The following is a 25,174-nucleotide window of genomic DNA, read 5'->3' as shown; positions in this document are numbered from 1 at the left end:
GGGTGGAGGTTATATTGGATGGGTGGAGGTTGTTTGTGAACAGTATATCTCAAAACGTTGTGGACAGATTTGGATGGAATTTGGTGCAGAGCTTGGGAGAATGACAAGGACGAAATTATTATATTTTGTGAAGATCCGGAAAAGATTAAAAACTTGAATTTTAAAGTTATTCTTCACCGTTGACAGATGGGGCCAAAAACGATATATATATATATATATATATATATATATATATATATATATATATATATATATATATATATATATATATATATATATATATATATATATATATATATATAGCAAGATATCTCAAAGTTCTGGACGTATTCGGTCGAAACTTGGTGGGCAGGTTGGGTGTGTGACGAGGAAGAATCAATTCGATTTTGGGGAAGATCCGAATCTGGATCCGAGAATATTTAAAATTCCCAAATGATTGTTCACCATTGAGTGATAGGGCCAAAAACGATGTATAGCACGATATCTCAAAACGTTATGGGCGGATTATGACAAAATAGGTGGATGAGTAGGTTAGGTGACAAGAACAAGCCGATTAAATTTTGGTTCAGATCCGAATCCAGATCCGACCTATCAAATGGATAAAAATATTCACATAATAATAATATAATATAATAATAATATATAATATAATAATAATAATAATAATAATATAAATAATAGAATAATAATAATAATAATAATAATATAATATAAATAATAATAATATAAAATAATAATAATAATAATAATAATAATAATATATAATAATAATAATAAAATAATAATAATAATAATAATAATAATAATATAAAATGGATAAAATATCCGACCTATCAAATGGATACGCAACGTAAACTGTTCGGTGTGGCGGAGGTACGCGCTGTACCAAGTGCCGTTCTACTTGTAGTCATTTTCAATGTTTACAAGCTCGTCACAATATTTTAGGAAGCCTGAGCATTATACAAACTGCCCAATGTGGCACTGGAGTGATGGAATGGAGTGAATTCTGACCCATGATTTTTATTACCCCCATTAACCTTCCCAACTCAACCGTTTAAGCGTTTCTTTCCCTCCTCCCTCTCCTTTTTTCCTTTTCGCTAATTTCCTTGATGTCCCTTTGCTTGAGCCATAGTGGGAAACCGAAATCTTAACCCTGTGGTACCTCGCCAACCTACTTTTTCACATAATATGTCCCCAACTAACACCAAGTTTGAACCGCTGGCTGTACGTGAAATATGTTGGGCTTCCTTACTCTTCACTTCTACTTTGGTGATCTTTCAATTCTATGAGTCTTAACTTTTGTTTATACCAAATATACCTGGACTTCCACCTGTGCTTGCCACCTGGACAAGAGCAGTGCTGCTGCCTGAAGTGGTATAGCTAGGTGTCATATTGTAAGTTTTATATTCTTCCTCGCCAACAGGATTACTTTGGGGAAGTGTCTGACACGGTGCTGAAAGACCAGGTGGTGCTGGTGTACGAACTCTTGGAGGAGATGCTGGATAATGGTTTCCCACTCGCAACAGAGTCAAACATTCTTCATGAGCTCATCCGACCACCCACTGTCCTGCGCTCCGTCGTAAATGCTGTCACCGGTGAGACTCGGTTGATCAAATAAGTAAGGTTAAGCTGTGTGAAGGCTACTCAATAGAAAGTCATCAACTACGATACGACTATTGGCATGCTGTCAAGGCCCGATGGAAAAGGGATACAAATTTAAACCATAAAATACGTGAGCCTTCATGGAGTTCTCTTCTTTTTTCGTTTTATTGTTGGATAAATGCAAATCTATACTATAAAAGGAGTCGTGCATCTGGGTTACACCTATTGCTTGGACGGTTCGCCTGACTCCACACACAATTTTTATACTACAGCCGCCATTTTGGTGCTTACAGCGATTTGAAGTGAAAGACATCTTCGAAACTGTAAAATTCACAATCGCTGTTGCCCTCTCTATAAGTTTTTCCTTCAGTGTAAAATTAACAAAGCGACAGTTAAAAGAGTTTTGAGCTGATAGGCATCACAGGCCTTGTGAAGATAGGCCTCAGCGATCGAGGCAGTGATCTGTTGTTTATGCACCACCCAAATAACTATGTGGCATTCTCTCAAGCAGCAATTTTATTGCGGAGGTTGTGCAGGTTCTTGCTATTACTTATGACTATTCCTTGTTAAAATTGTGAGTTTGATAGGTGACCATGACGGTTTCAATGAAGTCGTTGATAGCATGATAGGAGAGCAGAAAGCGTTTAACATTCAGCTGTTTCGATTTGGGAATGCCCGTTTGCTTTTATGCTGGTGAGGAGGAGGGGTGCGGGGGGAATTAAAATGGGATGGATTTGGAAGGGTGAGGCTGAGGCTTTGGGTTGAGGAGGGGTGGAGGACTTCCAGTGGGAGGGGGGAAGGTTGAGGAGTTGGGGCAGAGGCAGGAGGTTGGGTTTGTGGTTGGGGAGTATAGGCTGGGGAGCTGTGGAGGGAAGGGGAAGGGAGTGGGGGTTGAAGAGTTGTTGTGGTAGAGGGGGGGGGGGGGGGAATTATGGTGGGGAGGAGATTGAGGAGTTGTGGTTTGGGAGGGGGGACTTGAAATGTGAAGAGGATTGATGCCTTAGGGTTGCGGAGGGAGAGCAAAGGACAGAGTTGTGAGCGTAAGTTGAGGCTTTGGGGGGTGGGGAATTTCCCTAAAAATAATATTTATGTCAAACTATGACTGTCATTAGTTTACATTAACAGGGAGCAATAAACGACTCATTGATCATTGATCATTGATTTTCTTCATCAATGATCTCTCCGACTCTGTAAAATCCTCTCTATCTCTTTGCTGATGACTCCACTCTCTGCTGCTCATACCTCATCCCTCAGATCGGCAGTCTGCAGCCTTCTCACTCTTCTTTTTTTTTTTTTTTTTGTATACTGAATCGAGGCTCGTGAACGAGCTAACATTTCTTTCACAAACAAATCAACCAGACAAACAAAATATATAAAAAGAGGGAGCGGAAGACAAGATGGGGAGAGAAGGGGAAGCACACAAACACAACATTTGAGAGCAGGGAGATGTGTGGAAGGGAGAGGGCTTGGGGGGAGGAGGCGTGTGATTGGGGGGGGGGGGGGGGGGTGGGAGAAGTATAAGACACAAGGACACCAAGGACTTCCAGGACAGAAGTTGGTATTTCAAAAAAGTGGATTTGGGGTGAAGTTAGCGGGGGTAGAAAAGATCAGGTTTTGGATGGGGGAAGATAAGAGATGGTGGTGAACAGCTGTTTTAAAGACCTGGAGGGTGGAGTGGGATTGAAGAGAGTGAGGGAGTTTGTTCCAGAGGTGGGAGAAAAGAGGAATGAAGAAGTGAAGGTGAGCAGAGAGTCTTGATTTTGGCAGTTTAACCATAAGAGGGTTGCAGGCAGATCTTGTGCGACCTGTAGGAATATTTGGGGGACAGAGCCCAGAGAGAGCTGGGGGGGCAAGGCCAGAGAGGAGTCGGTAGAAGACGGAAAGACCACCAACCTGCCTGCGGTGAGTGAGTGAAAGGCCCTTGGACTTAGCTTCATCGCGGGAGATTCCAATGATTCTGAACGCTTTGATTTCAACAGCGTGAAGACGAGCTAGGTGTGAGGCAGGAGCACCAGGCCAGAGGGGAGAGCAGTATTCCACTGAGCTGCGGATGAAAGCCTTGTATGTGGTGAGGAGCTCAGGTGTGCCAAGGAAGGACTTCGCACGACGGAGGATGCCCATTCGGCGACTGGCTTTGGAGGCCAGATTTGAAATGTGGTTTTCCCAGGAAAGATCATGGCAGATAGTGAGACCCAAAAGCTTGAGTGACAGAACTTCTTGGAGAGGATTATTCAGAAAGTGGATGGGACGGTTGTCCAGTCGGTCTTTTCGGAGAGACATCGTAAGAGTGTGAGATTTGTCAGGATTGAAAGACATGTTCCACTTGTTTGCCCAGTCTGTGATTTTGTCCAGGTCTGCAGAGAGTGAGGAGGCTGCAGACTGCCGATCTGAGGGATGAGGAATGGAGCGACAGAGAGCAGAGTCATCAGCAAAGAGATGGAGAGGATTTTCAAGAGAGTCAGAGAGATCATTGATGAAGACCAGAAAAAGCACAGGACCCAGAACACTGCCTTGGGGAACTCCAGCCTGAACAGGAAGAGGAGATGAGAGAAACCCATTCAGGGCCACACGTTGACTACGACTAGAGAGGAAGTCCGCCAGCCATGCGTGGAGATTTCCATGGATACCAAAGGAGGAGAGTTTGGTGAGCAGAGCGGGGTGCCAGACCGTATCGAAGGCACGTGATATGTCAAGGGAGACAGCTCTAATTTCCTGTTTGGCATTGAGGACCTCCATCCATTGTTGAGGGATTGTCCATCCATCCTCTCTACAGACTTGGACAAAATCACAGACTGGTCAAACAAGTGGAACATGTCTTTCAATCCTGACAAATCTCACACTCTTACTATGTCTCTCCGAAAAGACTGACTGAACAACCCTCCCATCTACTTTCTCAACAATCCTCTCCAAGAAGTTCTGTCACTCAAGCTCTTGGGTCTCACTATCTGCAATGATCTTTCCTGGGAAAACTACATTTCCAAGCTGGCCTCCAAAGCCAGTCGCCGACTGGGCATCCTCCGTCGTGCAAAGTCCTTCCTTGGCACACCTGGGCTCCTCACCACGTACAATGCTTTCATCCACAGCTCAATGGAATACTGGTCTCCCCTCTGGGCTGGTGCTCATGCCTCACACCTAGCTCGGCTTCACGCTGTTGAAACCAAAGCTTTCAGAATCATTGGAATCTCCCGCGATGAAGCTAACTCTGAGGGCCTTTCACTCACTCACTCACCGCAGGTAGGTTGGTGGACTTTGTTTTCTACCGACTCCTCTCTGGCCTACCTCCCCCAGCTCTGTCTGTGCCGTGTCCCCCAAATATTCCCACAGGTCGCACAAGATCTGCCAGCAATCCTCTTCTGGTGAAACTGCCAAAATCAAGACTCTCTTCTCACCTTCACTCTACCATTCCTCTTTTTTCCCACCTCTGGAACAAACTCCTTCACTCTCTTCAATCCCACTCCTCCCTCCAGGTCTTTAAAACCACTGTTCACCACCATCTCTTATCTTCCCCCATCCAAAACCTTGATATTTTCTTCCCCCGTTAATTCACCCCAGATCCACTTTTCTGAAATACCGACTTCTTTCCTGGAAGTCCTAGCGGTGTCCATGTGTTTTGTTTTTTTGACCTTCCCCACCCCCCACACCCCCCTTCCCACGCCCCCTCCCCCCAAGCCCTTGCCCTCCCACAGATCTCCCGATGTCTCTGTTCTCAAATGTTGTACTTGTGTGCTTCCTTCTCTCTCCCAATCTTGTCTCCCGCTCCCTTTATTATATGTTCTATGTGTCAGTTTTTTTTTTTGCGATTAATGTTCGCTCTTAGACGAGCCTTGATCTTGTATCCAAAAAAAAAAAAAAATTGCGTTAACAAGGACATGATCTTATTACCACAATAAAATGTCACTTACCAGTGCTCTCGTCATTTGGTAGTTTTTTGGAGCGGTGAAGCCGCTTCAATATTTTGCTATGTCCGTCCGTCCGTCCGTCAATAAAGAAGAAGAAGAACTCTTCTAGCCTATTGTGTTTATTTCTAAAGGGTTCTAAAGTGCAATTCTAATGGGTTTAAAGGGTTCTAAAGTGCAATTCGAAAGAATTCTAAAAGGGTAATTCTAAGGGGTTCTAACGGGTTCGATTTGCTTCCAGGCTTTGCCGATTTCATATTTAAAATGCCAAACTGAGCCACTTCCTTCAGACATGGGTGGGATTTAAAAAAAAATCTCTTCTGCAATGTTTAAAGCCAAGAAAGGACCCTGTATTTATGTCGTGGTGGTGTAGTGCTGAAAAATATGTGGTGGTGTATCTTTTTAATATGACTTTCATAATATTTATTTCATTTAAATATATGCTGGAACACTGCAGACCACAAATTGCCTTCTTGTTACTTCCAAAACCCTTCCGTTTAGCAGTACTTGGATATGTTAAATCGGGTGGTGTATAAGGGTGGTTGGTGTATAAGACTGCTCCAATCGTGCTAAATTTCTGGAATTGTTTTTTTTTAACAACCTTTTAATTTTTATTTTATTTTATTGAACTACTTTATACACTTGAACACTGCATGGGATGTCGTGTGCTCTAGACTCCAGTTTGTCTCGTAGTCGTGTTCAGGTGTTTCATTTTTTGCTGAGTAAACACAATGTCAATTTTGGATCGGACCTGGTACAGCCCAGGTGGAACGCATACAATACAAATGTTGAGCACTGCCTTCACTACTGGAGTTCCACTAAGATTTTCTTGGAACTCTCTTTATTCCAGGGAGTACAAATGTTGGAGAAACACTTCCATCCGGGCAGCTGTCCAATGTGCCGTGGCGTCGAGCTGGTGTCCGCTACTCTAATAACGAAGCCTACTTTGATGTAATTGAAGAGATAGAAGCGATCATCGACACCACAGGTAATTTTGACCGACACTTTTCACGATGATGATTATGATTTATATCATCTCGTGTCCGAGATCTAGTGACTCCCATATTCTGCCATATTCTGTGATCTTGGGCAGCATCGATAAGGTTCATTAGATTGGTTCCATCCAGTTCTTTGATTCGATCGAACCATATGTCTGTTGGATGCCCCTTTCCTCTCTTGCCATCTAGTCTTCCCAACATACAAATTTGTTAATATCCTGTTCCCCGCACAGCGGGAGACGGGGTTTTGCAATAACTCTGTGTGTCTGTCTCCGTCTGTATTTGTCTCTGTCTGTATTTGTGTCTGTCCAGGCCGTAACTTTTTTACCATTTGAGTTTTGTCATCAAATTTTCAACAAAGTTTGATTATGATAATATGGAGAAGGAAAATTAATAATTTTGTCCAAAGGTCAAAGGTCAGTGTCACATAAAATCGTCAACTTTCATCCGATTGACCTGAAATGTAAATTCCCCATTTGAGTTTTGTCATCAAATTTTCAAAAAAGTTTCATTATGGGAATATGGAGAAGATAAATTAATAATTTTGTCAAAAGGTTAAATGTCAACATCACATAAAATCGCCAAATTTTAACTGATCGACCTGAAATTTTAAGAATTGCATATTGAGTCACATAATTCACCAATCAAAAGCTAAAACCTGATTATTTATTTTAGATCAAAAGCTCAAAGGTCAAGGCTGCTTAAGATCGTTAACTTTCATTTTGTATTTTCACCCTTTTGTCTGTCTGTTTGTTTGTGAACAGGATATCTCAAAAGATTGTGGACGGATTTGGACGAAACTTGGTGGACGGGTTGGGTGTGTGACGAGGACGATTCGATTTTGGTGAAGACCTGAATATGGATTCGGCTATGAGTTATTTAAATTTTTAAGTGATTCTTCACCATTAGGAGATGGGGCCAAAAACGATATATACGGTAGCAGTATATCTCAAAAAGTTGGGGACAGATGATTTTGATTAAATTTGATTCTGTATTGTGATTTTTCTGGTCTACAAAATGTAAACTGTTCACCTGGCGGAGGTATGCCCTGTATCGAGTGCCGTTCTAGTTTTTAAAACTGTTTTTGTCATGTTTAGCTTCTGGAAGAAGAATACGTCCGAGTACAAACGGACGTGGACAGTGTTTGCATTTTCAGATGCTTTCTAGTTTGTTATTCAATTCCTAATTTGTTCAACCTGTTTCATTTTGCGTTAAACAAAGGAGACAATTGCAGAGAGGTACCTTAAAGTTGTATATGAAATAGCTCATTGCAATAAGGAAGGTACCAGAAGCCAAAATGTTAGCTAATTTAGTGCCAGTATGAAGGGACCGAGGGATTTTGTGGACCTGAGATCTTCCTAGGTCTCACACACCTCTGGCAATGGTGGCTGCAAACGGTTTAGTAGATTGCTTTTACCTTTTTGCGTTCATCTTTATGCTCCGATGAAGGCCTAATGCTCAAAAAGTCACTTTCTTCCCATTGCCTGTCTTTCTTTTTGAGGCTCTGCTGTTGCTGCTGAGATTCAGGGTGTGATCGACGCATGCGTCAAACTCAGCGGAATGCCAGACTTAACCCTTTCTTTCCTGGTGTGCAACGAACACATTGGCTTGAATGAAATGTATGGATTTTTTTTTTGGTGGAACCCTCGGTTGTTAATTTTTTTAATACTCATTCGAACATTGTTTCCCCATTCTTTCCGTGCGACTCGCAGAACCCACGACTGCTGGATGATGTCAGCTTCCATCCGTGTGTGCGCTACAAACGCTGGGATGCAGAGAGGGTTTTATCATTCGTGCCACCGGATGGCACATTCCGTCTGCTGTCTTACCACGTTGGCTCCCAGAAGTAGTTCTGGGATAACGAGGCTTTTCGTTATTATTGGTTTCCATTGTCATTTTCACATTAGCCTGACCACGTCTCGTAATGATGCAATTTTGATCATGACAATTTGATCATGATGCAATTTGTTTCGCCAATAACTTTGAGCAACAACATAAACAAATGCATCTTTGAGAAAGGCCCAGGTCCATCAGGGTATGAGTGGTTGGAGGTGGTAAATGACTACCAGTGAGGCATTGTTTGGATAAAGTGATGTTTTTATGCCTCCGCCGACAAATTCGCCGGAGGCATTATGTTTTCGGGTCGTCCGTCCGTACGGGCTAAACCTCGTTTTTTCTCAGCAACCATATGTCCGATTGAGACGAAACTTTCAGGGTAAGAGTGACACCCGTGCAGAATGTTTTTATGAACATTGTGACGTCGAAGGTCACGTGGTATGGCAGCCATTTTGGATTAAAAGCAAATAATTAAAAAATTATTTCTCGGAAACTGCTGAAAGGAATAATTTGAAACTTGCCACATTGTCAAGTGCTCCCAATGGGGAACAAAAGCATGATAATGATGACATCATAGGTGATGTGGTATACCAGCCAAAAATGTTTTAATCGAATTCCTTATCCTAAAAATCTGAAATTGCATGCACATGATCGATGACGCATTTATTTTGAAATATTAAATTTACGACATCATAGGTCACATGGTTTGGCAGCCATATTGGATTGAAGGAAAACATTAAATTATATCTCTGAAACCACTCACCCTATTGATGCGAAATTTTACAAATATCATCTAACAACACTGTTGCATATAGTTTGAAAATGACGATGTCATAGGTCACGTGGTTTGGCAGCCATCTTGGATAGAAAAACGAACCTTACCTGATCAACCCGAAACTTCACAAGCGTGATCCCCTACCCATACATATGCAGAGTGATGGCATCTACCCGTTGTGGGACTATGCAGAGGCATATTGGCGACAGTCGTATTGTTCTAGTTTATTTATTTATCGCGAGTACCTTTTATTTATACTGCCAATTTATTTCTGGACATTAAAAAGCACAGGCTCTTCTGGCGTCATGCAGGCCGACAGAGCAAATCCTGCTCTTCACCAAGAACGTCTTATTGGTTTGGTCAAACTGCAGTGTTCTCAGGACAAGAACAATGCATTATTTTACGATCTAGAACATCATCAAATAACCGATCAGTCAAATGAACTATGTACATTAGGAATGGTTATTTTTACGTTCAAAAGTACTCTACTCACCACCGCTTTTTATTTTCTCCAACTAATCAGCAACTTTAACCACTCTTCCTAGGATGGTCTGGAAGTATGCATACTCACCTTTAACCCGTCTAGCCTGGGTTCCAATCTCGGCCCAGCTATAAACTCACCGTGGTGTCTCCAGGGAAGGGTGAAGCATCAGTGTGTCGTCGTCTCTCAGATGAATGTTAAACTAGGCGTCCCATCTGCTCGCGTTAGTTAGTGTAGGTTAAATATCCCACGGTGTCCCTTGGGCGGAGTACGCGAACTATCGCCGGCACCCTGAACAAATTACAAATTCCTGCTCCAACCTACACGTAACAAATTCCTTCTCATCAGTGGCACGGCCACATCCCCAGCAATGATGCAAGCTAGCAGTCACGTGGTGCACACGAAATTATTGACTAACCTTCCTCCATCATCCAACAAATTATTCTTGTTTTTCTTCCCCAAATGCCAACTTCTTTCCTACCCACTCCCTCTCCTGATTCTCTTCAATTTGCACAACCGTTAGCCCTTTCACAAACCTTCACCTTCAGTAAAACATTATTGATGTTCAGGAAAATTAAGACATCAATATTGAAAGTCATGATTTAAAAAAAAAACACTGCAAGTGCAATACCAATAGTCTCGTTAAATTGTTTAAGAACTAGCAGATATACCTGTACAGGACAGTTGGGCCATGGAACATTTCCCATACCGAATAGACTAAAAGGAGATGATCCCATGTCGGTTGGGCTTGAAGCGCCATTTACCAGAATTTTGTGAAGTCACGTGGCATGATGAATGCTTTGACAAAAGTCTACTTTTGACTGCCGAACAGAATAAAAGTTACAATTTGATTTGCTGTAAGTATAATTGTAAAGACATTATTAATTATGCCTATGTAGTTTGGTGATGATACGTGAAGCGATGAGACATCGGATGCTGGACAGACAGATCGCCGTTGTATTATTGATGTGGACAGGTGCTATTTTGTCTGCATTTCCTAATGCACGCTTTTTTCGCCACTTATGCTCCTTCCTAGCCTTGTGGCCATTCCAATATCTGTCCGTCACTCCTTGAGCTGGGGAGCACCGGGTGGAGCTCAGGGTAGACTTGAGCTGGGACTCGCTCCCCGACATACACTTGGAAAAGTCCTGGAAGCCGTCTCGATGACGATGCCACTGCCCCAGCAGGTGTCGACGGCATCGTTAACACCAAGCCAGGGAACAGCCAGCCTTGACCCTGTCTCTAAGGTGAGTTGTAAAATGTATTTGCACAAAGAAAACAGGCAAAACGAGCATCATATATAATTTGCAAAAGTGCCCATCCCCAGTGATGGGAAAAGCAAACTAAAGTACCCGCCCCCAGTGACGAAATGGTGGTGCAACATCGGGCGGCAGAGGTTGGATTTGTCTCAAAAGAGGGCATGGCTCCCTCTATTTTGTCCTTCAACTCCACTGTTGGTGTGCCTCCCTCTCTGCTGTTCCTTTTATCCTGTTGCGTCTTGATCCATGAAGTGTTCTTGTTCTTCCTTGAGCCTTGGCTCTGTATTCAAAAAAACTGCCATAGTTTGGCAACCATTGTGCAGGCTTGATGTGCTGAATAGTCTCTTTGTGTTGAAGTTCCTTGGAAGGGTAGTCATCTATTATATATTACGAACAGTGGTGTCTGTCTGTTCGTCTCTCTCCCGTTTACAGCGGCCGCTTCCTGCGTTTGCAAAGCTCAACATTCACTTTTGAAATGACGGGAGAACAGGCATGAACAATGTTGAAGTCAAATTTTATTTTGCAAGTAGGATATTTTGCCCTCTTTTTAGACTAATTGAATCTCCGCCGCCTGATGTTGCGCGACCATTTTGGGGTGGACGGTATAACGTATAAGTAGCTCGGAGCTTTGGCTCTGAATGAAACCAAGTTCAACCATATTAACCTTTTTCGTGAAATAATTAGAATAATTTAAATTTAAATAATTTCATGAAATTATTTAAATTGTTAGATTAACTTAAACTTTTCCCATCAGTTGGGATGGACATTTTTGCTTGCTTTTCCCATAACTGGGGAGGGTATTCCCATAACAGTGATAGTTAAAACGAAATGTAATCAAATGATGTCAATACTGTATCTGCTGACAATGGAGCCCCCAACGTGGCCGGAGGCATTATGTTTTCGGGTCGTCGCTAAACCTCGCTTTTCTCAGCAAAAACATGTCCGATTGAGACAAAACTTTGAGGGGAGGGGCGTTACCCATGTAGAATGTTTTTATGATAATTGTGACGTCATAGAGCACGTGGTATGGCAGCCATATTGGATTGAACTCAAATAATTAAAATATATATTTCTCGGAAACCACTGAATGGAAAAATTTTAAACTTGGCACATTGTCAAGTACTCCCAATGGGAAACAAAAAATGGTAATGATGACACCATCGGCGCCATAAATGTTTTAATCAAATGCCTTATCCTAAAAATCTGAAATTGCATGCACATGATCAATGACCCATTTGTATTGAAATATTAAATTTATGACATCATAGGTCACATGATTTGGCAGCCATATTGGATTTAACCTAATACCTTTTTAAAAATCATCTTCTACCAAACCACCAAAGCGACCGACACTAAACTTTGTGTGCGTCATTGAATAAGCATGGCGATTAAAAGTTGATAACAAAAACGTCATCGGTCATATTTTGGATTGAAAGAGAATATTAAATAATTATATCTCAAAAAACGCTTAGCCTATCGATACGAAACTGTACAAATGTCATTTAACACCATTGCTGCATATAGTTTGAAAATGATGACATCGTAGGTCATGTGGATTGGCAGCCATCTTGGATAGAAAAAACGAACCTTATCCGATCAACACGAAACTTCACAAACATGATTCCCTATCCATACGTATGCAGAGTGTACATTTTTGATGTCATATGTCACGTGGTCTGGCAGCCATATTAGCTTGAACGGTGATATTCAAAAAAAAAAAACCTCCGAAAAAGCTTCACCGATCGATGTGAAACCTGTCATGCCTGGTAAAAATGTGATACTTGAGAACAGCTGAAGGTATTTAAAATCAAACTTGTTTATTTTTAGGATAGTGAACGAGGGCATCTCCCCGTTTTCATGGGCAGAGACTACGCAGAGGCATATTGGCGATGCAGTCGCATTGCTCTAGTTTATGGGATGTGGACAGCACTATTTATAAGCAGTATTTGGTGCTCAACTTAAATCACCTTTCAAAGATTATGGTAGAACTCCTCCTTTTTACCTGTGATGGTTTTCCCAGGATGTTGATTCTGCTACGGTGAATGTGCAGCAACATCCAAATCAGGATATTGCATGACGTGAAGTGGTTCTCGAAGGATTCTTCTTTCCAGAATGACGTGACTCTTGTAGTTATAGATGGTACAAGTTGAGTTTAGAATGAGTTGTTGAAGAAGTTCCAGTTCCAGCAGTGAATTCTTTTTTTTTCTATACATTGTATTTTATTTTTTTTGGCCAAGGTTCATGGAAGAGTTAGAACACAATGGATTAGGATGCAACATAACAAAAGGAATAGCAGGAGGAGGAAATTCCAACAGCAGGTCAGAAGGAGAAAATAGACCGAGACAGACAAACAAGGAATGCGGGTAACGACGAGAGGTAGGGGACAACACAAGGGGTGGATAAGATGGATACAAAAGCAAAATTTTGGGAGGGAAGGAGGCGTCGTTTAACATGTGTAGAAAAATATCATACTTTTGGATGTGGTATGATTTAAGATGGTGGTGAACAGCTGTCTTGAAGACCTGGAGGGAAGAAAGGGGTTGAAGAGGATGTGAAAGTTGGTTCCACAGGTGGGAAAAAAGAGGAACAAATGAGTGAAGGTGAGCATTTGTTCTGGATTTTGGCAGTTTCACCAAGAGGGGGGTTGCTGTTTGACCACATACGTCCTGCAGATACCTGCCAGAGGGGGGAGCATGGAGAGGGCAAAGGGTGCAAGACCAGAAAGGAGGCGGAAGAAGACAAGAGACCACTGAGCTGTCGGCAATGGTGAAGTGAGAGACCCATAGACTCGGCTTCATCGCGAGAGATTCCAATGATCTTGAAGGCCTTGGTTTCCATGGTGTCAAGCTGAGCAAGGTGTGAGGTAGGAGAGGCAGCCAAGAGGGGAGAGCAGTACTCCATAAAGCTGCGGAATAAGCCTCGTAGGTGGATAGGAGTTCAGGTGTGCCAAGGAAGGATTTTTTACGATGGAGGATGCCCAGACGGTGACCGACTTTGGAGGCCAGCTTTGAAATGTTGTCTGCACACAGTACACACGCAATGTGTAGTCATTGTTTGCTTGTGACCGAGGAGATGGATGTTGAGTCGATGTTGGTGAGCCTTTCAAGTAATCAGTTGGTTCCTCGTTAGATAGAATTGAGCTGTTGTTTTATATTCTCTCAGTAAAGTGAGCAGTATTGCATCCTTCACACTCCTGGCTTGAGCCTTGTGGATGGAACATTCACAGCATTCGTTAGGTGAGCTACTCCTCAAGAATACCAAACCTCTGTGATGACCAGTGGTCACAAAAGTATGGTTTGCCATCTCACAACCTTCTCTTCCTTCATATCTACTCTTGTTTTACCCACTCTTTCCCCCATCCATCTTTCCTCAAGCCCACCTACCTGCCCACCGACGTCTGCTGTCAAATGCCTTTTCTACTTTCTGGAAGAGGTTTTCAACACAGGTTATGTCTTACTCAGACAGTCCGTAAAGGTGAAAACGTATTGTCACCATAACTGTTACCAAATATCTAGCTCCTTTCTTTTCTCTCCTTCCTACTTGTCTGAACGCACATACAACAACAGGCATTTTAAGGCCATTTTCCCTGCAAGAGCGGGGGTTAGCCTTGCGGTCCCCATGACAATGTTCTCCATTTTGCCCTATTTTCTGCATCTCCCCTTGTTAACCCCCTGGTCCGCATTTCTTGTTAACCGCCTGGTCCTACGCACATACTATATCATTATTATTGGCTTCTCCATTGTTTGTTGCTGTTAATGCTTATACCCTTGATTTGTATTGCAGTTTGGTTGACCTTTACATTATCTTTTTCCAGGTCCTGACATGGGAGGTGGGGAAAATTAATCCTCAAAAGCCACCCTCTCTCCGTGGATCCATTTCGTTATCGCCTGGTTCCTTACCTCCCGACGGAAACCCCACACTCTCTCTTTCATTCCGCATTCCTCAGCTCGCCATTTCTGGTATGTTTGAGCAAGCACTTGGTTCTAATTCATTTCCTCCATCCTCTTCTTCTCCCACACATATTCCAAGTCATAATTCCGTGGACTTGCTCGAAAGCGAAGTAAAAGTATCGTTACATACTCACGGGCCGGGTGCCATGGCCTTTGGTTCTGTAGCTCATCATATGATGATGTATGTACAGAATAGATAAACATACGGCACTCACCATCGCAGGTTCGAGTATCTTAACGTTGCTTTCCTTAGAAAGTCAGCTGATCAATAAAATAAATAACTAATGGGGTTGAAAATAATTGATGGAATTTGGTCCAATGGGGGATAAAGGAATTTTGATAAAAAGAGAGAGCACAATTATTTCAGACATCTAATCTTTCAAGTAGAGCATTATAATATTTTTTTTATTCCACATAAAATGTCGTACTATTTTGAAGAAAAAAGTTTCACATTCATCGCTTTGTCGGCTTTTGAACCAACTAATCAACCGATGTTGGTGTTGTTGTATTTTCCTCTAGAGTGAGGCTCACGGAAGAGCAAGGTTTAATCGGCAGTGGGGTATCGGGGCAACATTGTGCAAAATCAACAAGGGAATGTGCTCGATGAGAGAAAGAACAAACACTGAAATCAGCATTGAGAGGGTTGTGTTAGGAAGGGGTAATGGGGGTAAAATAAAGATCATGGGTCAGGATGGGGGTGGTGCACTGCTTGCTTGAAACCCTGGAAGGAAGTGAAAAAATGGCCTCTGGAAGGTGGATACTCCGATGCAGGATACTTGATTGAGGGTGCAGGAATTTGTACCTTGTTTACCCCAAACTCACCTATCCTTTGAGGACACTAGGATTTTTAATGTCCAAAAATATTACCAGATAGGACACGCGGTTTAACGTCCATCCGAGGGATGGCACATACATTGATGAATCACCCTGCTTGTGAAACACCGGGATGAGTTTATAGCTGGGTCGGGGTTCGAACCCAGGTTAGACAGCTCAGAGTGGTGTGCGTACCACTATACACAGAATAAAATCCTGGCTTCTGCAACTCCTATTGCCCAAGCCCTCACACTCAATTAAACTTCTACCATCTTTGTATCTCCCTCGTTTTGTCCTTTGCTACCTTACACTTATCTTTTGTCACCTTTCTGCCCCACCATTCCTGTTATTAACACCGCTGCCCTTATTCTCTGCAGGGCTGAAAGTGACCCGTTTGGACCTTTATGGAGAGAAGTACAAACCATTCAAAGGTGTAAAATATGTCAGCAAAGCCGGCCGCTTCCACGTCCGCATTTAAACGAATGACCAATGGATAAATTCAACCAGAGCCTGTTAATTTGAGCGTCTGCAATTGGCAATGGCATATCGTGGGGACCAAATGCCAAACACGTGATAAACCTCTTCATTTGTGTTGTTTAAAATTAACCGAGACAGGATTATTCACACTTTATTTTAAAAAAAAATCCACAATTATAAACCATTATGACAGCCTGTACACAAACTCATTAGCTTGTATGTTATCTGGTAAATTGATGCAGATATTAATGAGAACGTTTGTTGTTGCTGCTGCTGCTGTTGTGAAAACCTCTGATGCAAGAAAGTTTTGCACCTTTAAAGTGATGACAAAGTCCCTTTGATAAACATCATAAACACCATGGTTGTTCTTTTTTGTGCAGTATTTATCTTAAAAATAAACAATGCCAGGAATTATGATATTGGAAATGACTACAGATCCGCCTTGCGTCCGAGCCCCAGGGGTATCGCACGCAGTTCCGATCGCATGCACAAGTACTCTGCAAGCACCGCAGTGATCGTCACGGCGATGAGCTGGACCAGCCACCACGAAACAGCACTTGGAAGATGACTGTTGTACCCCCAGCATGCCAGCAGGTGGAATCCGTGTGCAGTTAAGGCAAAATCTAAACACTGCCGCCCCCGTCGCACAAACATCCACAGACCCACTGCACTGTGGAAGGTGAAGGGTTGAAAATGAAGAGCATTGGATTTAAAAGGACTTGTGAGGTTAGAGTTTGGTGTAAACCTGAACTGTGTTTTACATAAGGTTACTCGAATAGATCGACATACTATATATAAAATATATAATTTGTCGACTCGTGCTTACATGTGGGACAGGAAACTTAAAGAACTGCCTGCCATAAAATGATATCCTTATTTATTTTACAATCCAGAGCATAAGATATACGAATGCTGTACTTTTGAACCAGGGCACTTCATTTTATGTTGGATTAATCAGACAGGCCTTCAGTCGATAATGAAAAGGTATCACTTTTCATGACGTAACCTCGAGTTCCTTTTCAAGTTTTTTTAAATGACAGGTTTGGGTCGACAAAGAATGGCACAAAATTTTCCAATTACAAAACTAAGGATTGATTGGAGTTGAAGGAGCACAAAGCTTATTTTATTTATATATATAGAACTGAGAAATAGTAGAAACTCCACAGTACGAGCAGGGCGTCTCATTTGCATTAAATAAATAATCGGGAGGTTAAATCAGACGTGGACGTAGCTTCAGGACGTCGATCTTTAATTTGACAAGCTTTCGACCAACAAAGGTCTTCTTCTTAGTCTACAAAAACAACAGGCATGTATATCAGTCAAGTATGTATCATGATATGTGTGTAAGATGTGTGATATGTGTAGAAAATGCATGCAAAAGGAAGAGCCATGCCAAAGCTCACTCATTCATTTCCCCAAGTTCAACGGAAGTGAAGCGCAGCTTAGTTACCGTTTGCGTTACAGTTCCGGTGCACGTGCACAAACAAATATAGAGATACATACATACATAAACACACAAGCATATATTCATATACCATTTATATTCATATAATATATTTATATAAATGACATATAAAGGTAGAATGAATGAATGGGTGAATGTATGAATGAATGAATGAATGGGTTACGGTTAATGATTTGATTGGGTTGATGTAGGAACATTCTTTAATCATCAAAATTTATGCCATGAGGGATTTGTGTCTGAAGTTTATGTATCCATACACACACACACACACACACACACACACACACACACACACACACACACACACACACACACACACACACACACACACACACAGTATGCTTACACACTGTGTAAGCAATAACAAACCAAACTTTGTATGCAAGTACGGTTTGTTTTGGGTTTTTTGCGTAAATTTTAATTTACGGTAGCTTTAAAAACATTTCATTTACAGACATTATTGTCACGTTTATTTCACAGTTTACAGTTATAGAAATTACAATTTTCAAATGCTAGATATTGACTGAGGTTTTGATTATTTTTTTATGTATGCATTTACTGGTTGTTGTTTTTTAACGTAAATTTTCATTTACGGCCGCTTTCCGAAGGTTCTGTTATATTTACCAGTGTATTGGCTTTGATGTCCGATGGCATGCCAAATTTCAGCTTTCTACGACACCAGGAACCTGGCATGGTTATGTACCCACCAGGTACCCCGTAATCACAAGGCATTTGAGAAACATGGGCTGAAAATGAGCATGGGGGAGATTGAGGTGATGTGGGTTTGGGCAGCAGAGAAAATAAAAATATCAGGTTAGAGGGGTAGGAAATAGGTTTGAGGATCTGGGTGGGACAGTGACCGGTGAGGCTAAGTCAGAGCAGAAGTGCGGAGGAGGATTCAGGTAGCTCAAAGTGTGGAGGAGAGTGGAGGGTGTAATGGCAGATAGAAAGATTTCAGAGAGAGTCAAAGGAAAGGTTCTGATGTCGTGTAATGCCAGCCTACCTTTACGGTCTGGATATGGTGGCACTGACAGAGACAACAACAGAGGTTGCAGGTTTGCGAGAACAACTGAGTCAGGAGGATTGCGGGAGTGAAGAGGGTAGATAGAAGGAGAATGGATGAACCGAGGGAGGAGATTGGCATGCAGATGAGCTTAATGGGGAGATTGGTGAAACGCCGAAACTGATGAGCTGGACATTTGGTACAGATGGGGGAAGAGCATGGCAAAGAGCGGATATTTTGAGAGAACAAGGTAGGAGGAAAAGAGGTAGACCACAGTTGAGATGGGAGGATTGTGTGAAGAGGGATACAAGTAAGGTGGGGGTGGTTGGTGGGTGGAGAGATGTGGCTGAGGACAGAGGGGCGGAGTAGTATTGTGGTCAGGGCAGGAACTCCGTGCCATCGGACCTGACTCCTTATAAAGGGAAGAGGATAATATATAAACACACACACACACACACACACGTGTGTAACCATCCCAAGTGATGGGGAAAGCTAGCATAACATCCCCCTCCCCTCTATCCCCTCTTCTTCATGTGCGTTCGAACAGAATACATGACCATGCCAACAGTTTTTTTTGTTGTTTTTTTTTCCAACCAAGTAAGCCGATGATTACTTTTCCAACGGTAGATTAATTAATTGGGTGAAGGTACGGCGCAGGAGTTGGAGTTCAAAACTGCAAACAGACATTTTTGGGAGCGAAAGACGTTACCAGTGAAAAAAGATGTAGTGTGCGGACACAAAGAAACACTCCGGTGAGACCCGATCAATAACAGTCGCTACATGTGGACGGCGATCTTATGCCCTTGTGGCACTACTTTATGAATAAACGATTCATATTAACAAAGAGACGCATAATAAAAGAATACTGGATTTTGTATTTTTACACATCATCAAAGCTTCTGGAAGAGCAACAACAAAGAACAGACAATGACGTTCAAGTGAGCAACAAAAGTCGACACAAAAAGTAGAATCCAAATACGAAAAGATCGCAACTGGTGTCCCTGGCCGGTAATAAAATAAAATCAAAATATGGTGCAAAATAAAATCAAATAATCAAATATATCAGCTTTTAATAAATCTTTACGATACAATCATGACGGGTGCAAAAAACTCAACAAACCACGGGAATTATACACACAATGTTATGGATTACATCCCATTAATTTATTTGCAATAAGGGAAACAGGAACGGGTCGACATGGGATTCTAAACATGAGCGGGTCAAATCGTTAGGCAGGGTTTCTTTGGTGTGCTTCAGGTGTAAATGCAAAATGCACAAAACTACGGTGCATAAGCACAGTCTCAATTGCTTCAGAAATAATAAAAAACAACGCAGGCGATGTACAAACAGAGCCTCATTTGCTTGTTAATTTTTTTAATAATGAGGTTTCCATAGGCACCAAATGCTGGCTTGATTGTTCGATGCCTTGAACAAATAGCAACTCAGGTTATGTAATGAAGCCAAAACATTGCTATTCTTTTTGTGCAAATATAATACATCGTGTTTATATAGCTTGGATTGATTCCAATTCCACTGGGCCATAAAGGAATTATCCGAAAGACCGGAAGGCTTGAAGCCTGGGGCCTACGCAAACTGTGTGCCTCTGAACGTCTGTGATGCCAATGGGCTGCAACCTTTTGACATTTGATGATGCTTTTAATATTCGTTGTTGGTGTTTTTCACACTGAAGAGAAAAGTTATAGGAAACTCATGGTGATTGGGAATACAACACTTCTGTTTGGAGCAGTTTTACCTCACGTCCCCCGCAGCATATTATTTCATTATATATCGGGTTTCAAAAAAATTGTTTTTTTCCGAATTATTTTCTGAATTATTTATTACTCTAGATTTCGACATACTTATTTAGGCCATGAGTTCCACTTTTGCTAAGCCTATACGATAATCTTGCCAGGAGCCAATCACAGTGCACCTAGCCTCACATAGCCAATCAGCATAACAGGGAATGGACGAACGGACAGCTATCCTTGTCATGCCGTATGCATATATTTATAAAGATAAATATATACACAGTGCCTTCAGAAAGTATTCACACTGCTTCACATTTTATTGTGTTGCAGCCTAAATTTGAAATGGATTAAATTTAAACATTTTGTCACCGATCGACACAAAATACCCCACAAACAAAGTGAACACATGTATTTGAAATTTTCACAAATTAAAAATGAAAAGCTGAAATGCTATAACATCTAAGGTAGAAACATATGTCACTAGAACGGCACTCAGTCGAGAGCATACCTCCGCCTGGTTGGCCATATCACTCAATGGTGAAGAATCACTTAAAAAAAATTAAACCAGCCGGATCCGGATCTTCACCAAAATCGAATCGTCCTTGTCAGACACCCAACCGGTCCACCAAGTTTCATCCAAATCCAAACACAACTTTTTGAGATATACTGTTATGTATAGTTTTTGGCCCTATCTCCCAATGGTGAAGAATCACTTAAATTCTAGTAGCCGGATCCGAATCCGGATCTTCACCAAAATCTAATCATTTTGTCCTCGTCACATAAGCTACATCTCTGCCAAATTTAGTCCGAATCCGTCCACAACTTTTTGAGATATTTTGTTCAGAAACGGACAGACAGGGGTGAAAACATAACCTCCATCCACCTTTGGTGGCAGAGGTAAATATATGTATATATACATACAGTTGAAAGTTTGAATTGTGGGGTTGCATTTTTGGATTGACTAAACATATGGACACATCTGAGGTTGTGAAATTACTGAGGTTGACCAACAGCCAAGGTCGTTTCCATAATTTGGAGAGGTTCTTGGCAGAAAGGGTCAAAATCTTTGTGAAGATCCCACAACTGATGATCCAGGCAGTTGGAAAATCAGTCACTCACTCACTTACGAATTACTGAATTTCTTACTTTCAATACACGACACAACATGATCAAAAGTATGCGGACACCCCTCAGTGGATTCGGCTGTTTCAGCCACACCCATTGCTGACAGGTATATATAATCAAGCACACAGCCATGCAATCTCCATAGACAAACATTGGCAGTAGAATGGGCCATACTGAAGAGCTCAGTGACTTTCAACGTGGCACCGTCATAGGATGCCACCTTTCCAACAAGTCAGTTCGTCAAATTTTTGCCCTGCTAGAGCTGACCTGGTCAACTGTAAGTGCTGTTATTGTGATGTGGAAACGTCTAGGAGCAACAACAGCTCAGCAGCGAAGTGGTAGGCCACACAGAACAACCTCACATAATGGGATCGCCGAGTGCTGAAGTGCGTAGCGCATAAAAATCGTCTGTCCTTGGTTGCAAAACTCACGACTGAGTTCCAAACTTCCTCTGGAAGCAAAGTCAGCACAACAACTGTTCGTCGGGAGCTTTATGAAATGGGTTTCCATGGCCGAGCAGCCACACACAAGCCTAAGATCACCATGCGCAATGCCCAGCGGCAGCTGGAGTGGTGTGAAGCTCGCCGCCATTGGACTCTGGAGCAGTGGAAACGCGTTCTCTGGAGTGACGAATCATGCTTCACCATCTGGCAGTCAGGCGGATTAATCTGTGTTTGGCGGATGCCAGGAGAACGCTACCTGCCCGAATGCATAGTGCCAAATGTAAAGTTTGGTGGAGTAGGAATAATGGTCTGGGCTGTTTTTATGGTTCGGGCTAGGCCCCTTAGTTCCAGTGAAGGGAAATCTTAACGCTACAGCATACAATGACATTCTAGACGATTGTGTACTTCCAACTTTGTGGCAAAAGTTTGGGGAAGGCCCTTTTCTGTTTCAGCATGACAATGTCCTCGTGCACAAAGCGAGGTCCATACAGAAAGGTTTGTCGAGATCGGTGTGGAAGAATGTGACTGGCCTGCACAGAGCCCTGACCTCAACCCCATCGAACACCTTTGGGATGAATTGGAACACTGACCGAGCCAGGCCTAATCACCCAACATCAGTGCCCGACCTCACTGATGCTCTTGTGGCTGAATGGAAGCAAATCCCCACAGCAATGTGCCAACGTCTAGTGGAAAGCCTTCCCAGAAGAGTGGAGGCTGTTATAGCAGCAAAAGGGGTATAAACTCCATATTAATGCCAATGGTTTTGGAATGAGATGTTTGATGTTCGGGTGTCCACATACATTTGGTCATGTAGTGTATCTCGAGGTTCGTGATTGAGACAGTTAATTATTTGCGGATTGAGGTGAGATACGCATCCATCTCTCAAAACCACGTTTCGCTCTGTGGTAGGACTTGCTCTTCACTCTCTCTGTGTGTCTCTAGATTAAAAAATGCAATCGGAGTGCAAACACCATGTAGGTTAAATTAAAAGGGTTGCTGAAACTAAGACAAAACAAACATTCCAAAAAGAGAGAATACAGGCCATTTGAAGAATTTAACAAGGGTAGCTACAACAACCATACATCTTTTCACTGAACTAACAACAGGTAATTTGTAGCATTGTCGGTTGTTTACCAGGTAAGAGCATTGAATGTGAAGGCGAACATTGGAACCCGTCCATGAGTGCTGGAGAACTCGAGTAGCTGCAAATGCAGAAAGCAGTTTTGCATTAAAAATCTGAACCTTACTCTCCACGAAGCGTCGGTGCTGCCGAAGCAGTTTCTTGATGAGGGTTGCACTGGATGGTTTGCCACTGCCTTCCCAACGTTGTTGGTCCATGCTCTATCCTCTCAAATGCTGAGCGTCACGCAAGGAAGTAGAGTTGTGCATTAAGCAACCCCTAAAACCCCTCATTACTAACTTTCCCCCCAGATCACCCAAACTTCCCATTACCTCAATGGTTTTTGCCTCAATGATACTACACCTGTGCTGTACAAATGCGAGTGTTATTACAGGTATAACTCAAGATTGATGCTAAATTGAAGAACAAACATAAGATCTTTGTAGCTTGTCTTAAGTATCTCATTCGATCATCTTACTAAGTACAATTTATTCAATTCAAGTTATTTTAACAGTGCGTGCAAATGGATTTGCATCCTCACCACTCATCAAATGATTACCCTCCTCACCATCCCACCCACCACCCTCCTCACCTCCCACACACCACCCCACCCTCTTCCTCACCTCCCACACACCACACCACCTTCCTCCTCCTCACCTACCCCCATCATCCTCCTTGCCTTCCCCCACCATCCAAACCCCTCCTCCTCGCCTTCCCCCACCATCCAAACCCCCCCTTCTCCCACCACCCTAACACCCCCTTCTCCACTTCCCCCACCACCTTAACACCCCCTTCTCCCCTTCCCCCACCACCCTAACACCCCCTTCTCCCCTTCCCCCACCACCCCCTTCTCCCACCACCCGAACACCCCCTTCTCCCCTTCCCCCACCACCCTAACACCCCCTTCTCCCCTTCCCCCACCACCCTAACACCCCCTTCTCCCACCACCCTAACACCCCCTTCTCCCACCACCATAACACCCCCTTCTCGCCTTCCCCCACCACCCTAATACCCCATTCTTGCCTTCCCCCACCACACTAACATCCCCTTCTCGCCTTCCCCCACCACCCTAACACCCCCTCCTCGCCTTCCTCCACCACCCTAACACACCCTTCTCGCCTTCCCCCACCACACTAACATCCCCTTCTCGCCTTCCCCCACCACCCTAACACCCCCTTCTCGCCTTCCCCCACCACCCTAACACCCCCTCCTCGCCTTCCTCCACCACCCTAACACACCCTTCACGCCTTCCCCCACCACCCTAACACCCCCTTCTCGCCTTCCCCCACCACCCTAACACCCCTCCACGCCTTCCTCACCACCCTCCTCTTCCCCACCACCCTCTTCTTCCCCACCACCCTAACACCCCCTCCTCGCCTTCCTCCACCACCCTAACACACCCTTCTCGCCTTCCCCCACCACACTAACATCCCCTTCTCGCCTTCCCCCACCACCCTAACACCCCCTTCTCGCCTTCCCCCACCACCCTAACACCCCCTCCTCGCCTTCCTCCACCACCCTAACACACCCTTCACGCCTTCCCCCACCACCCTAACACCCCCTTCTCGCCTTCCCCCACCACCCTAACACCCCTCCACGCCTTCCTCACCACCCTCCTCTTCCCCACCACCCTCTTCTTCCCCACCACCCTCCTCTTCCTCCTCCTCTTCCCAACCACCTTCCTCTTCCTCCTCCTCTTCCCAACCACCTTCCTCTTCCCCACCACCCTACTCTGCCTCCTCTTCCTTCTCCTCGCATCCGTAACAATTATAGTATATGCTCCTCCCTCCCACTACATGTTTTCAGACAGATCGGGAAAAGGGATTTGGTAACTCGAATACCATACCTCGTATCTGAAGACCTGTTGAAGCGATCGTGGCGCATCTAGCATCGCATCAAGCATTGCGAGCCACAAGCCCACGCCTGAATAAAATATGCTTTGGACAAGAGCTATCTGGGACATGATAAGCACAGGGTCCCAAATTGTACTACGGAACCGGCCTGCCATTAGATCTCTTTTTGTTACGCAACGCCACATTCTTATTTCAACGTTTTTAGAAGTGAAGACGTCAGGTATCTCAGTGTATCAAACACTTTAACCTTTAAATTCAGTAAATATGCTCACATCATCACCAACAATTCGAATATAAACAACCCTGACAAAAATATACGATGTTGATGC

At 43.2% G+C, this 25,174-nt stretch overlaps 2 protein-coding genes across 2 annotated transcripts in view; one reads left to right on the top strand and one right to left on the bottom strand.

Annotated features, from left to right (window-relative positions):
• The window catches only part of LOC137433986 (AP-3 complex subunit mu-2), a 27,066-nt gene extending 10,620 nt beyond the window's left edge, over window positions 1-16,446 (top strand). Inside the window, exons 4-10 of the mRNA XM_068126534.2 lie at window positions 1,424-1,595; window positions 6,349-6,486; window positions 7,998-8,083; window positions 8,209-8,342; window positions 10,625-10,835; window positions 14,662-14,806; window positions 15,988-16,446. Of these exons, the coding sequence (XP_067982635.1) occupies window positions 1,424-1,595; window positions 6,349-6,486; window positions 7,998-8,083; window positions 8,209-8,342; window positions 10,625-10,835; window positions 14,662-14,806; window positions 15,988-16,088 (987 nt within the window). The 3' untranslated portion in view covers window positions 16,089-16,446. The remainder of the gene's footprint in view (window positions 1-1,423; window positions 1,596-6,348; window positions 6,487-7,997; window positions 8,084-8,208; window positions 8,343-10,624; window positions 10,836-14,661; window positions 14,807-15,987) is intronic.
• Window positions 16,223-25,174, bottom strand: SYS1 (SYS1 golgi trafficking protein). The gene is made up of 3 exons (XM_068126536.2): window positions 24,839-25,174; window positions 23,007-23,074; window positions 16,223-16,757 (listed from the first exon to the last, which is right to left on the bottom strand). The coding sequence occupies exons 1-3, from the start codon at window positions 25,028-25,030 to the stop codon at window positions 16,517-16,519; spliced, it is 501 nt and encodes a 166-aa protein (XP_067982637.1). The 5' UTR covers window positions 25,031-25,174; the 3' UTR covers window positions 16,223-16,516.

This window comes from Myxine glutinosa, chromosome 10 (assembly GCF_964187855.1).
Source record: "Myxine glutinosa chromosome 10, kmMyxGlut1.1, whole genome shotgun sequence".
Lineage (NCBI taxonomy): Eukaryota > Metazoa > Chordata > Myxini > Myxiniformes > Myxinidae > Myxine > Myxine glutinosa.
This window is presented reverse-complemented; position numbering and strand designations above follow the sequence as displayed.